At 60.1% G+C, this 12589-nt stretch overlaps 1 protein-coding gene across 1 annotated transcript; it reads right to left on the minus strand.

Moving 5' to 3' along the window:
• Positions 1-6184: 6184 nt before the first annotated feature.
• Positions 6185-8530, minus strand: LOC105756774 (E3 ubiquitin-protein ligase ARIH2-like). The gene is made up of 3 exons (XM_023740842.1): positions 8104-8530; positions 7506-7673; positions 6185-7309 (listed from the first exon to the last, which is right to left on the minus strand). The coding sequence occupies exons 1-3, from the start codon at positions 8167-8169 to the stop codon at positions 6743-6745; spliced, it is 801 nt and encodes a 266-aa protein (XP_023596610.1). The 5' UTR covers positions 8170-8530; the 3' UTR covers positions 6185-6742.
• Between the last annotated feature and the right edge of the window lie 4059 nt (positions 8531-12589).

The raw sequence follows: 12589 nt of genomic DNA on the forward strand, positions 1-12589 counted from the left end.
GCCTGCAAGACCCCAGTGTCAAGTCTCAGTTCTGTGGTTTCCCCAGACACCCCCTCCCAGCGCCCCTCCCCGCCCCCCCCCAGACCCTGGCTGGGGGGAGGCTTGTCCAAGGGCAGCGGGGTGACCAAGAGCCCTCCTACTTGGGATCACGCGTCAGGGGCCGCACGTTCCCAGGGGATCCTGGCTAGGCCTGCCTTCTGTGCTGCAGGGTGTGAGTCCGCAGCGTCCAGGCACAGAAGGACATGAGAGCGGTGGGGCGAGGCCAGCCCGCCACAGCCCAGGTCAGCCGTCCCCCACCTTCCGCTCTGCTCTGTGCAGCTATGTGGGGCACGGCTGGGGGTGTGACGGGTTCATCAGTCACCATCCCAGGACAGACTCAATGGAAGCCCCACTTTTGTTCCTGGAACCCCTCCCCCCCCGAGCTTGTCTCTCTGGGACCCTTTTCCTTTGATTCTTCCAATAAAAAACCAGCAAACCAAGGGAGCCTCTCTCTGGGCTCCTGCCCCACACAGTGGGGGGAGCTCCTGTCATCTGGCCGCTGGCCCTGGGACAGAAACCAGACCGATGCCAATGGGTGGTAGGGAGCCCCGAGGTCTGGGCCGCCCCAGTGAATGCGGGAACGGACTCCCCTCTGGAGGAGGGAGTTAGAGGGTCCCTGGGCCCCTGAAGGGGGTCAGAGCCAGGTGTCCCCCAGCCTCATCTCCAGGGGGTCGAGGGGGCAAGCCCACAACTCTCTGTGGGGACTCTGCAGCAGCCACCTGGTGTCCTGAGCTTGGGAGGCTGCTGCAGGACAGGACCTAAGGCCGGGCCTGAGCCCAGAGCTGAGACCCCCTTAGGGAGCAGTGCCCGGACAGGGGGCTCGGAAGTGCAGAGGGTCTCAGAGTCCTCCGCTGAGAACTGAGCAGGGACGTCCCAGGAGGGGGCATCATGGGAGGGGGTGTCCTGGGAGGGGCAGGCTCCTGCCCAGGACACAGACTTTGGCAGCTGCTTGCGAACTGTGAAAGGTGTCCTGGAAATGAGCCGCCTGAGAAAGGAAACCTAACCAGCCCAGAGGGGCGCGGGAGGGAGCAGCTCTGGAAGGAAGCCACCCACGCCTTATTTTCAGTGTCTGAGCTTGTTACAAAGGCTGGGGTTACAGCGGAAAGCAAGTGGATGGTAGCGGGGCCACCCTGCCCCCACACCCCTGGGCCTTCCCTCAGCGCCCACCCCGGGGCTGGCCCCTCACGTGGAAAAAAACAGACCTTGCTTCCACACCCAGGGCTTCATGAAGCTGACTGGACGCCATCCACATCCCTCGAGATCAGTGACCCTTGGGGCCTGGCTGCGCCCAGGTGACCCGTATTACCCAGGCTTCGTTTACGGGCCCAGCACTGTGACCCACTCGGTCGATCTCGACCTGGTTTCTGAGGCCCGACAGCCTCACAGTGACCACTGATGGGGACACCCGGGATCCCCCAGTGTTCGGATACCTCCACCAGGGTTGGCACGGCTCTGGGAGAGAGGCTGCAGAACTCCGTCTGCTGTCTTTCTGTCTGTCATACAAGTCCTGCCCAAAGGACCGGCTCTGAGTCCATGCACAGGCAGGGTGAGGGCACACTGCTCCGTCAGCGAGCCCTGCCCCCACTGCAGGAGGAGAGTGGGGTCAGGGAAAACTGGGGTGGGGGGGGGCTGTGGGACGGGGAGCTGGAAGCCGCAGGCCCTGGGAGACGCCTGCACCTGGCTCACAGATTCCAAGGCGTGCTGCTCACCCTCTTGCTGACACCCCAGCAGGCCCACCCCCTGCTCACAGTAGACCTCAGGGGTGCAGACTCCGCTTTCCCCTCTGGGGAGAGCCAGGACAGGGGCACAGGGGCTCGGGCGCTTTACACGGGATGCGAGCACTGTTGGGGGTCAGCAGGAACCCACTCTGTTTCTGCCCACCACCCAGCAGAGCGCCGGGGGAGGCCACCTGCCTATGTCAGGAGGGGCCTGGTTTGCTTAAAGGCGGCTCTGAGTGTCCTGGACAGCCAGAGGCCAAAGATCCCAGCTGAGACGGTGCCGAGGACAGAATCCCTTCCTGTCCCCCTGGACTTCAGACCCAGAACCTGGGGGGCCTGTGGCGGGTCCCCAGACCACACTGCATTGGGGGCACTGCTGGGCTGTGATGGGGCAGCGAGGGGGCAGCAAGCGGGCTGAGAGCGTGCAGCCCACCCAGCAAGACCATGCTGGTTCCCCCCCACCAGGCCCCACCATATGCTAGACTTGAGCCCCCCCACCCTCTCCACACAAAGGGTCTCAGCCAGGTGTGACTCAGGGACCATTTATTGCCCAGCCCTGTCTGGACGCCGGAGAGGGAGGGGCTGAGTCCCCGGAGAGGGAGGGGCTGAGTCCCCGGAGAGGGAGGGGCTGAGTCCCCGCATCTCAGGCCCCGCCCGGCAGCTTCACGACAATGAGGAGGGAGGACTTGTTTCGGATGGCGTAGTCCTGCAGCGTCTTCACTGGGTCCAGACGCTCATTCGCAAACAACAGGGTAAAGTCCTCAGACTCTGGAGCAGAACGGAGGGGAGTCAGCCTGGGTCCCCAAATCCTGGAAAGGGGCTGCTTACTGGGGGGAGGGGGAGGGGGAAGGCCAAGCATAGAGTTGAGGGGTCACAGGCTTTCTGGGGTCCTGGGCCCCCCAGGCCTTCCTTGGGGCATCTCACAGCCCCCCTGCAGCCTGCACCCCTCACTGCATATGGCCATGCCACACCCTGCCGTTCTTTGAGGGCAGAGAGGGCAGTGGAGGAAAGGAGCCAGGGAGAAAGGCTGTGTCCGGCAGGGTTACAGGAGCTATGTCCCTATGTCCCCAGGGATGGGGCCTCTTGCCCAGGCAGGAACACCCAGGGAGGGCTGGGCTGCGCTACACCCCTACCCCTGCTCCGGATGGGACAGACAGCCCCAGGACAGACCCATGAAGGAACCTCCTGCCCCAGGGAGTCCCCGTTCTGCAGGCTGCAGACCCAGAATGAGGGGACCTAGGGGTGAAGCACTCCCCACCCCCAGAGGCCCCAGGTCCAGCCGCGGCCCTGGCTGCAGACCAGGAGCTGCCCTCCTCCACCCTCACGGGGAGCTCCCGGGGCCCCAGGACCCCTCCCCAAGCTACCCGAACGCCCTCCCCGCTCACCATTCTGGAGCATTTTCTTCGACACCAGTAGCATCAGCTGCTGTACCGTGGTCTGCTTGAATGTGTCCTCAGAGGTGGCCACGTCCACCACTGTCTCCCTTCCTCTGAGGCCGCATACCACCACCTGGAAGAGCATCTCTCCCCAGGACCAATGGAAGGACCCAGGGACAGACGGACTGGCAGGAATTGAGGCTGCTCTGGGGCAGGGAGAAGCGGCTCCTGGTCTGGGGCTGGGCTGTGAGCAGGCTGCAGGGCGGGGCTGAGGCTGCCCTCGCTGTTCTTTCACTTTCCCTGGGCGGTCCTTCCGGGAAACCTGCGGGGGGTGGTATGTCTGTGTATCTGTTCATGTGTGTCTGTGTCCGTCCCTGTGTGTCTGTGTGTCTGTCCCTGTGTGTCTGTGTGTCCGTGTCTGTGTGTCTATGTGCCCGTCCCTGTGGGTCCCTGTGTGTCTGTATGTCTGTCCCCGTGTGTCCATCCCTGTGTGTTTGTGTGTTCCTGGATGAGTGGGGGGTCCGCACTGGTCTGGGTTGAGCTTCTGTGCCTTTGCTGCCCAAGTCAGCCCACCCCTGGGTGTGAGCCCGTGTGTGCCAGGGTGATGCGGATGGCAGGGGGGACTGTGCCCGCCTGATCTACCTCCTTTTGGAGCGGGTCTGGACATAGAGCTGGAGGTGGATGCAGAGAAGACCCTGCTCACTGCTGAGACCCCAGATGTGCTCCCAGGAAGCCATCTTGGCAGGAAGCTCCCTGTGCTCAGCACCTCCCCTCCCCCACAGCAGACTTCAGGGCGTCACTGTCAAATCTCTGGGGCCATCTTGATTCCGGCCACAGCCTCCCAGACAGTGGACATTCCACACGAGCTCAGACTCGCATGGAGCCTACTCATCCCTGCCCCCTAATACCCCCAAAAGGGAGGGAGCTACCCCCCAACAGGTGCTGTCACCCATAGGTGGGAGCTGCAGGACATGAGCCTGCCTTCTGGGCGTCCCTGTCTCTCTCAGGGTCCCCCAGAATCACCCCATACCACTTTTCATGGGGTTTCCTCCCTTCGTCACCTGTGAGCCTGCGATCCTGCTTCCAGAGATCACCTCCAAACACAGGACTTGTCACAGGCTCTGTCCTTGGTGGAACCAAAGACGACACCACGTCTTCCCGTCCCCCCGACTCCCAGAAACACATGTGCACACACAGGCATACATACGCACGTGCATGCACACATGTGAGTATGCATATGCTCACACGGCATGAACACACATATATAAACACATACACACAGGCACACACAGACACACATGCAGATACACAGAAACAGACAAAGGCACACAGTCACACACCTACACACACGTACACTCACACATGCACATATCTATGCACACCTGGCATGAGCACACACCTACAAACATGCGCATGTACACACACAGCACCGACACACAGCACACTCACACACGTGCTCACACACACGCACACATACACAGGCACACTCACCCACACATGCACACACACACACACACACACACACACACACACACACACACAATGCCAGGAAGCTCAGGGGTGGCAGGAACAGGAAGTAGGGAGGGGAGCTGGGATTAAAGGATTTTATTATGACAAAGGCACCCCCACACTGAGGGCCCTGAAGGAGCCCCACCCGATTAGGCCCAGGTGGGAAGGGGGCACCCGGCTGAGGAGCCCGGCTCAGCCCTTTCTCCCCCCACCCCAAGGGCTCCTCAGAGATGACAGGATGACAGGGAGGGTGAGAGCTGAGGACAGGGCTGTGTTTTTTCCGGTCCCCACGGTGGGGGGCCTGTGGGGGGAGGGGTGCACTGAAGGACAATGTCTGGACCCCCACTTAGGACTGCGTGATCTACAGGGGGGGCACAGGATGAACGGGGCCTGCAGGGGCGGAGGTGGGGCGGGCTCTAGGGGGCTTCAGCCCGCTCAGGACCCACCCCCCCGTGGCAGTTGCTTGCTGCCCTGTGGGAGTGGCCTGCCCCCCACCCCCCACCCCAGGACAGCAGCTGGCCCTTGGTTTTAGTTTTGTTTCTCCTGCTCTGGAGTTTCTGAGAAGGCTCTCCGGATGTGGGGGCTGGGCTGCCAGGAAGAAGGTCCCCAGGAGGAACAAGGGCGGGGTGGAAGAGTGTCATCATGGCCACCCAAGGGGGGCAGAGCCAGGGTCCCGTCAGAGCTGTCTAGGGGTCTCCTGTCCAGGCCAGGGCCTCGGTTCTAGAGGCTGGGGGCCCTCACTTCTTGGCCAGCCAGGCCTTAGGGGTGGTTCGTAGCCACCCAGAGCTCAGTGCCCTGTCCTGGGCAGAGGGTCCTCCATCCAGTCCATCACCTAACTCCAGCTGGGGTCCACAGACACCACATGCAGGAAGCAGAGGAGATGGACATCACCCCACGGGGTTGGGTGCTGGGCACTGGCCCAGCTGAGTCCATCCTCACCAGGTGAGCAGGGCAGGGCTCCCCACAAAGTATCCTTCACCCCAGAGAGACGTCACGGCAGACAGACCCTGGCTTTGCCCCAGAGCTGCTTGCTTGGGTCCAGTCCGGCCACCAGCACCCACCTCCCCTGCCCCAGTCCAGGAGCTTCCAGACCGCAGGGCCCTGAGCCAGGACCAAGAGGAGTTCCTGACATGGGGACATCTGACTGTGCCCAGACGAGCCACAAGGACATGGAATTAATTCTGGTGAGAGATGGGGGGCGGGGGCGGGGGGGCCCCGAGAGGCAGGTGCAGGACATGACACCTTGGGGCTGTGGGACAAGCAGGTCAGGGGCTGAGCATGTGGGAGGCCCGGCAGCAGCCCCAGAGTCTGGACCTGATCATGCAGCTGTGAGGACGCGGAGACTGGGGAGGCCACGCACTGCCCAGCTCTGGGCTCTGCTCCTGCCCCCGCTTCACTGGCCATCCCCTCCTCCAGGCTCAGCCCTCCCCCTCCAGGCCCTGGGGTCCCACCTGAAGCAGCTTCAGGAGCAAGAGCCCAGGAAAAGTTTCCGAGCCAAGAGTGTCACTGCACTGGGACCCCTTCTCACCTGCTGCCCCCTCCTGTAGGTGATGGTACCTAGGTGAGCTCACACGGGTCTCAGCACCAACACGAGATCATGTGACTAGGTTTATTTACCTGCACCTGGGTCTGGGGTCAGTCCTAGTACGTTTCTATGCATCTGCATATAATTTCTATCTATTGACCTGTCATCGAGCTATCTAGCTCTATCTCTATCATCTATCTGTACCTATTTATCTATTTACCTATCATCTATCTATCTCTCCTTGTCATTTATCCATCATCCGGCCATCCAACTATTTATATCTCTATCATCTGTCACCTATCACCTATCTGCCTCTTTATCTATGTATCTATCCATCATCTATCCATCCATCCATCCATTTATATCTCTATCCTCTGTCACCTATGTATTTACATATCTATCTATGAATCTATGTATCTATGTATCTATCTATGAATCTATGTATCTGTCTGTCTGTCCATCCATCTATTTATATCTCTATCATCTATTTTATCATCTATCAGTCTTTCATCTATATCTCTGTCATCTGTCTGTCTGTCTGTGTGTCTATGCATCTATGTATCATCTATCGCCACTCAAATAATCATACATGTCTGCTCAGCCTCTCTCATTCTTACTTCTCTCAGTGGTGGAATGTGGCTTTGAACCCTATGACCAGTGTTGACCTCATCACCTCCGTACCCACCACCTGTTCGGCTCCACACAGGGATGTGGGTTTGCCGCGGGGCCAGGGGCTTGGCACAACACTTGAACCAGGCGCCCGCTCTGGTGGCCTGGCAGGCCTGAGCGAGCTCCAGGCAGGCGAAGCAGAACTCCACGTGGCACCGCGAGCACATGACATACTTGCACTTCTCCTTGTGCTCAATGAGCAGCCCGCACGTGGGGCAGGCCCGGATCGAAGGGCAAGCCAGGATCTCACTGCCTGGGAGGTCCTTGGTGGCACAGGAGGCCAGGACTTCCAGGTTCGGGTCCTGGCAACCCACGTTGGCACAGTGGTCCGGGGGGGTTCCTGTCCCCTTCCAGGACTGCAGGCACTGCCAGCAGAACTCATAGCCAGCCCCCAGCGTGGAGGTACAGATGGTGCAGAGCACACGGACAGTGCTCAACTCCTTCCTCTCGACCAGGCTTTTGCACCTCGGGCACTGCGGGAGGGACAGAGGGCAGTGGGCACTCATGATGACCAGCGGGACAAGGCATCCAGCCCAGCTCAGCATAGTGAGGGGACGGCAGGAAGCCAAGGTCCCCTCCCCCAGGACCCGCGTCCCAGAGCTGGGAAGCTACCCTGCGGCCAGGGCAGGACCTGTGGTCTGGGACCCCCTCCTGGGCAGCCCCACCCACCTCTTTAAAGTCACAGTAGAGTCTTGCGGCCAACAGGGCCAGTTTCTGCTCAAATTGGTGCTGCTCTTCGTTGCTCAGCACGGCACAGCGGCGCACCTCGGGGTAGGACCACTGGGCCCCGCACTTCTCCCCATTGACGTCAGCCGGGCAGCACAGCTTGAAGTAGCCCTGGGAAGACAGGCAAGGGGCTGGCTGTCCATGGCACCGAGGCTGAGAGTTGCAGTCCCTAGCCTGCCAGCCCTGGCCCCCAGTCCCGTCCACCCTCGTCCCGTCACTACGTGGCCGCCCAAGCCCCTGTTAGTGCATCCCCATCAGGCCCCGCCCGCAGCCACCCTCCTCCCCTTGGGGGTGCTGTGGGGGCCACACCATGAGTCTGCACTGTGGCCCCGAGCAGGTTCTCCCAGGGACCCCCCAGCACCCTCTCTAATGAGGACAGAGATAGAGTACCTGGACTGGACCCTGGGGTGCTGCTTCCCTGGCCCGGTGGAGCTAGAACCTGCTTCCCTCGAAGGAGACAGGAGCTTTGCCCCCCTTTCCGATGTGGAATAAGAGACTCCCCCTCCCCTCGTGGTGGCCGTGGCTGCGGTGCCCACCCCACCTGGTCCATCAGGCTTCGGCACCAGGCCGTCAGGCTCCCCTGGTCCACGGCGTGGCCACAGCTCATCTCCACCCGCTGCAGGCCGTCATACTCGTCCCCTGTCAGGGACAAAGGGCACGTAAGGGCTGCAGTGCCCACCGCCCAGACTGCACGTGTCTCTGGAGCAGTCGGGGAGCAACAGCACGTCAGCCCTTTGTCCTCACTCTCTCCTCTCCCCCCAAAACTCTCTTCTCCGCCCAAACACACAGTCTTATCTCCACCGGACAGATGAGAAAACTGAGGTCCTCGGAGGGAGAGCCCCTTGTCCAACTGAGCAATGTCACCTTTACAGGTTGGGACCCTGTGCCCCTCTGGGAAGCTGCTCCCATCGCAGAGTGGGTCCTGTGCCTTTTTGCCCCCCACCCTGCTTCATCGGCCAGCCTGTTCCTGTGATGGCTTCCCTGGCTGGTCACTGCAGGGGCACAGATGTCCGAGGGGATGATGGATCCCTGACCTCTTGCCACCCAGCATGGAGACCCAGCCCAGGCTGTAGGCCACCCCACCCGCGTCACAGGGCCCCTGCACCAACCCACCCCCTCACTGCGGTGGGCTGTGGAGCTGACCCCTCATAGGGTGTCCCTGTCCTCCAGTCCAGGCAGCCACCTCACCAGGAGAGAACAAGGTCACATGACCCCCTGTGAGGGTGGCCAGCAGTCCTTCCTTCCGTCTTCCCTTGCCATCAAGGCTCGGGTCTGAACCTTTGGGGTCCCCTAGGGCTCCTCTCCCTCCTTCCCACCCCTGTCCAGAGCCGCCTTCTGTCCCCTGGATTCCTGCAGCCCTCCCCCCACCCCAAGCAGAGTGACACCACCGCCTGCCCTCAGGGGCAGCACAGCGTCCCTTCCAGAGTCGCCCCGCAACCCCCACACTTCACTGACCCCTTCTCCCTCCTCCCTCTTCCTGGCGCAAGTTCCAGAAACCGCCACGTTCCTGCCCCAGTCCTTTGCCCGGCCAGGGTGGGCAACTGTGTCAAGATGTCCGCCGTGACAGGGAGCTGTCAGACGGCAGGACTGGTTTTCATGTTTAAGAACTTGTGTGGGGAGTGGATTTCCTCCGAAGTCACATTCGGGATCCGAAAAGAAGTCCCGACTCCGCCCTGGCCTCGGTGACCCACGCAGAGCGCCCGGCGCACACACAGCGCCCCGCACTCACCGGTTATCTCGTCTTTGCCCTCCACAAACTTAAGCGGAGGCTCGCTGTCGAAATCGCCTTTGCTGAAGCTCATCGTGGGCGCGCCGGTGTCTACACTGCAGCCGGCCCTTTGGCGGCCCGGAGCCAGGGAACAAGACCTGTGGGTCCAACGGCAGCACGCGCTCCAGCCCGGGGCCCTGGTCCCCGGCGCCGAGAGTCCGCCCCACCCCGTAGGCCAGCCCCCCGAAGCCTCGCCCCAGTGTCCGCCCAGACCTGTGACCACGCCCCCAGCTCCCTACACAGCTCCAGGCTCCAGAGAGGGTCACCACGGTGGCTCCCAGGGCTCAGCCCCTCCGCTCCGAAGCCGGAGGCCGGCGCAGGCGCGCAGAAAGGCGTCAGCCTGGTCCCTCTGCCCATTGCAAAGGTGGGCAAACCAAGGGCGAAGAGGTGCGCCCGAGAAGGGCGGAGCTCGTCCTGCCGCTTGGGGCTGCCCCCCGCCCCGCCCCCGGCTGCTCTGAAGGGGGCTTCCGGGTGGGTGGTGTCCTCGCTGGCTGTGGGATGACGCTGGCCATTGCCTCGAATCGCCCCGAGTTTCAGTCTCCCCACTTGTAAGATGTGTCAGGGTCAGGTGACGGCTAGCTCAGCTAATCCAGGGGGCCAGGGTCTGCTCTGGTGGGAGGGAGCTGTTCACCTGGCAGCACCAACCCCAGCGGGGCGGCCGGGACGTGAGCCAGCAGGAGTGAACGGCAGCGCCGGCGTTCTCGAGGAGGCTTCTCGCCCTTGGTGATTACCAGCCGGTGTCTGGTTGGACTGTCCTTGTGACCAGCACCGTTTCTTTCCCTCGAAAGCGCCAGTGAGTCCTTCAGGCCAAGGTCGTGGCCCTTTGTCTCCTGCTGCAGGGACCCTGCCGGCTCCGCTCAGACAGCAGGGTGCGCCGCGGGAGCCCACTCCTGACAGTGGGGCGGGACACCTGGAGGGGGAGCAAGAATGGGGACAGAGGCAGGGGGAGGGCGCTTCTTCTCCAGAGCTCCCTCATCCAGGGATTTCCAGGTCCTGTCCCCGCCCCAGGTGACCTGGCCGGGGCATTTCTCAGAAACGCAGCAGAAAAGAAACTGAAAGGGCTTCACACGCCACGCCTCCCTCCATTTCCTGCCCTGGCTGTGGCCCAGGCGCGGGCCTGAAGAGTCTCCAGGGAGCCAGCACCAGCTGACCACCCAAAACCTTCCTTAGGTGCCTGCAAGGAAGGTGCTGTGCCCTGGGGGCAGGGCAGGCGCTCCCACCCCGAGGTCCCACATCCCTGCGCCCTTGGCACGTTAGTAACCCTCTCTGAGCCTCAGTTTTCCCACCTGTCAGCTGGGGGTACTGCCGGAGTGACCTCATGGGCACAGGCCTGACCACGGAGGGCGATTAGGCTTCTTCGATTCCCTTGCCCTTCCCAAAACCGGGTCCAGCTCCTCGGGGCTACTCGCATGGGGCATCTGGGAGGGTCCCGCCAGCGAGTACACTCCACGTTCCTCCCTGGGCGCTGCCTAGCAACCCCCAGGAGAGGGCGAGTAGACTCAGCGCCTTCTCCCGCAGCTTCCACACCTTGTATCCCAGGCCGGAGCGCAAGGGGCCTCTCCACCAGAGAGCCAGGACATGGGACCCCCGCCCGGGATTCCTGGGGTCTTGGGGTCTCTCAGCCACGAGCCGCAGCAGGCTCCAGGGAACGGGAGGGTGGGCGCAGGGTGGGTAGCGGGGCCCCTACTCCCCAGGGCCACAGTGAGCTGAGTGCTTGTGGAACTGGCCCAGCTCGCCTCCACACCCCTGCCGCCTGCCATCAAGGCTTCTGGGGGTACTCCAGAAAGGTGAGGCTGGCGGGATATAATTTATGTCCAGGGACTTCTTACTCTGGACTTGTTATTAATTCCTGACTCTTTCCTTTGCCTCGCAGAATTTCTACCTTTGTCCCCTTATGTTGTCTCTGTTTTGATGTATGGGAAAGGTGGGTGCATGGATGACAACGCGTACCTCCATTCAACTCCTCTGTCCTGTCTGGTTCCCACCTTACTTTGGTGCCTTTGTGACAGACAGAGAGAATGGGCTTCCTGGCTGGGGGCCAGGGCACCGTGCTGGGGGTGGGAGTGGGAGGACCTTCAGAGAGGGCTCGAGGGTTCTAGTTCCAAGGGTGGGGATTTCCCACTGACATTGGCTCCTCTGAAACCAGAACATCAGTTAGGCTGGAGGGGGGGAGCTCAAGAGGGCCAGGTGTGCCAGGTGTTTGTGAACAGAGGCCTTGTCTGCCCTCTGTGCCCACAGCCCCTTCCCCTGTCCCCCTCCCCCTGGGGCTCTCGGGCCTGTTGTTGTGGGATGCGCAGTCCTGTGTCATTCCCATGATTGGTTGGGGATCAGACCGTTGTGATCTATAGGGTTTTCATTGGCTGATTTTCAGAAGTAGATCGCCAGACATTTCTTCCTAGTTTGTCTTAGTCTGGAAGCTCTGCTGACACCTGCTCAGCATCACAGCAACACACAAGCCTCCACTGACAGACAGCTGCATTGGTTGGGAATCGAACCCAGGTCTCCTGCATGCAAGGTGAGAATCCCACCACTGAACCACCACCGCCTCACAATATGTTGTTAATCATGTAATATTTATATTTGTTCATAGGAGAACATGAAACCCAAATCCTAAAGGTTAAGCATTCATTCTTTGGCCATCAAGTATGGATGTTGGCTTTTGTCAAATGCTTTCTCCACCTCTACAGAGATAACGTGGTTTTTCTCTCGTTAGTTAATATAATGAATCGCATTGATTGGTTTTTGAATGTTGAACCAACTTTGTGTTCCCAAGATAAGTATCAATTGGTCAAGATGTATTATTCTTTTTGCATATTGTTGGACTGAATTCGGTAAAACATTATTGAGGATATTAGTATGTAAGTTGATGAAGGATATTGGTCTGTAGTTCTATTTTCTTGCAATGTCTTTGCGTGGTTTTGGTATCAGGGTAATGCTGACCTCATAAAATGAGTTCATAAGTATGCCCTTCTCTTCTATTTTCCAGAAGAGTTTGTGTAGCGTTGATATTATTTCCTCCTTAAGTGTTTGGTAGAATTCACCAGTGCAGCCAGCTGGGCATGGATTGTCCTTTGATTGAAATTTTTAAATTATGAATTCAATTTCCTTAATGGATATAGGACTATTGAGGTTATCTATTTCTTCTTGAGTGAGCTTGGGTAGTTTATATCTTTCAAGAAATGTGTTCATGTAAGTTTTCAAATTTATGGGCATAACATTGTTCGTAATATTCTCTTATTCTTCTTCTAATGTCTGTAGA

This window comes from Trichechus manatus, unplaced genomic scaffold (assembly GCF_000243295.1).
Source record: "Trichechus manatus latirostris isolate Lorelei unplaced genomic scaffold, TriManLat1.0 scaffold00165, whole genome shotgun sequence".
Lineage (NCBI taxonomy): Eukaryota > Metazoa > Chordata > Mammalia > Sirenia > Trichechidae > Trichechus > Trichechus manatus.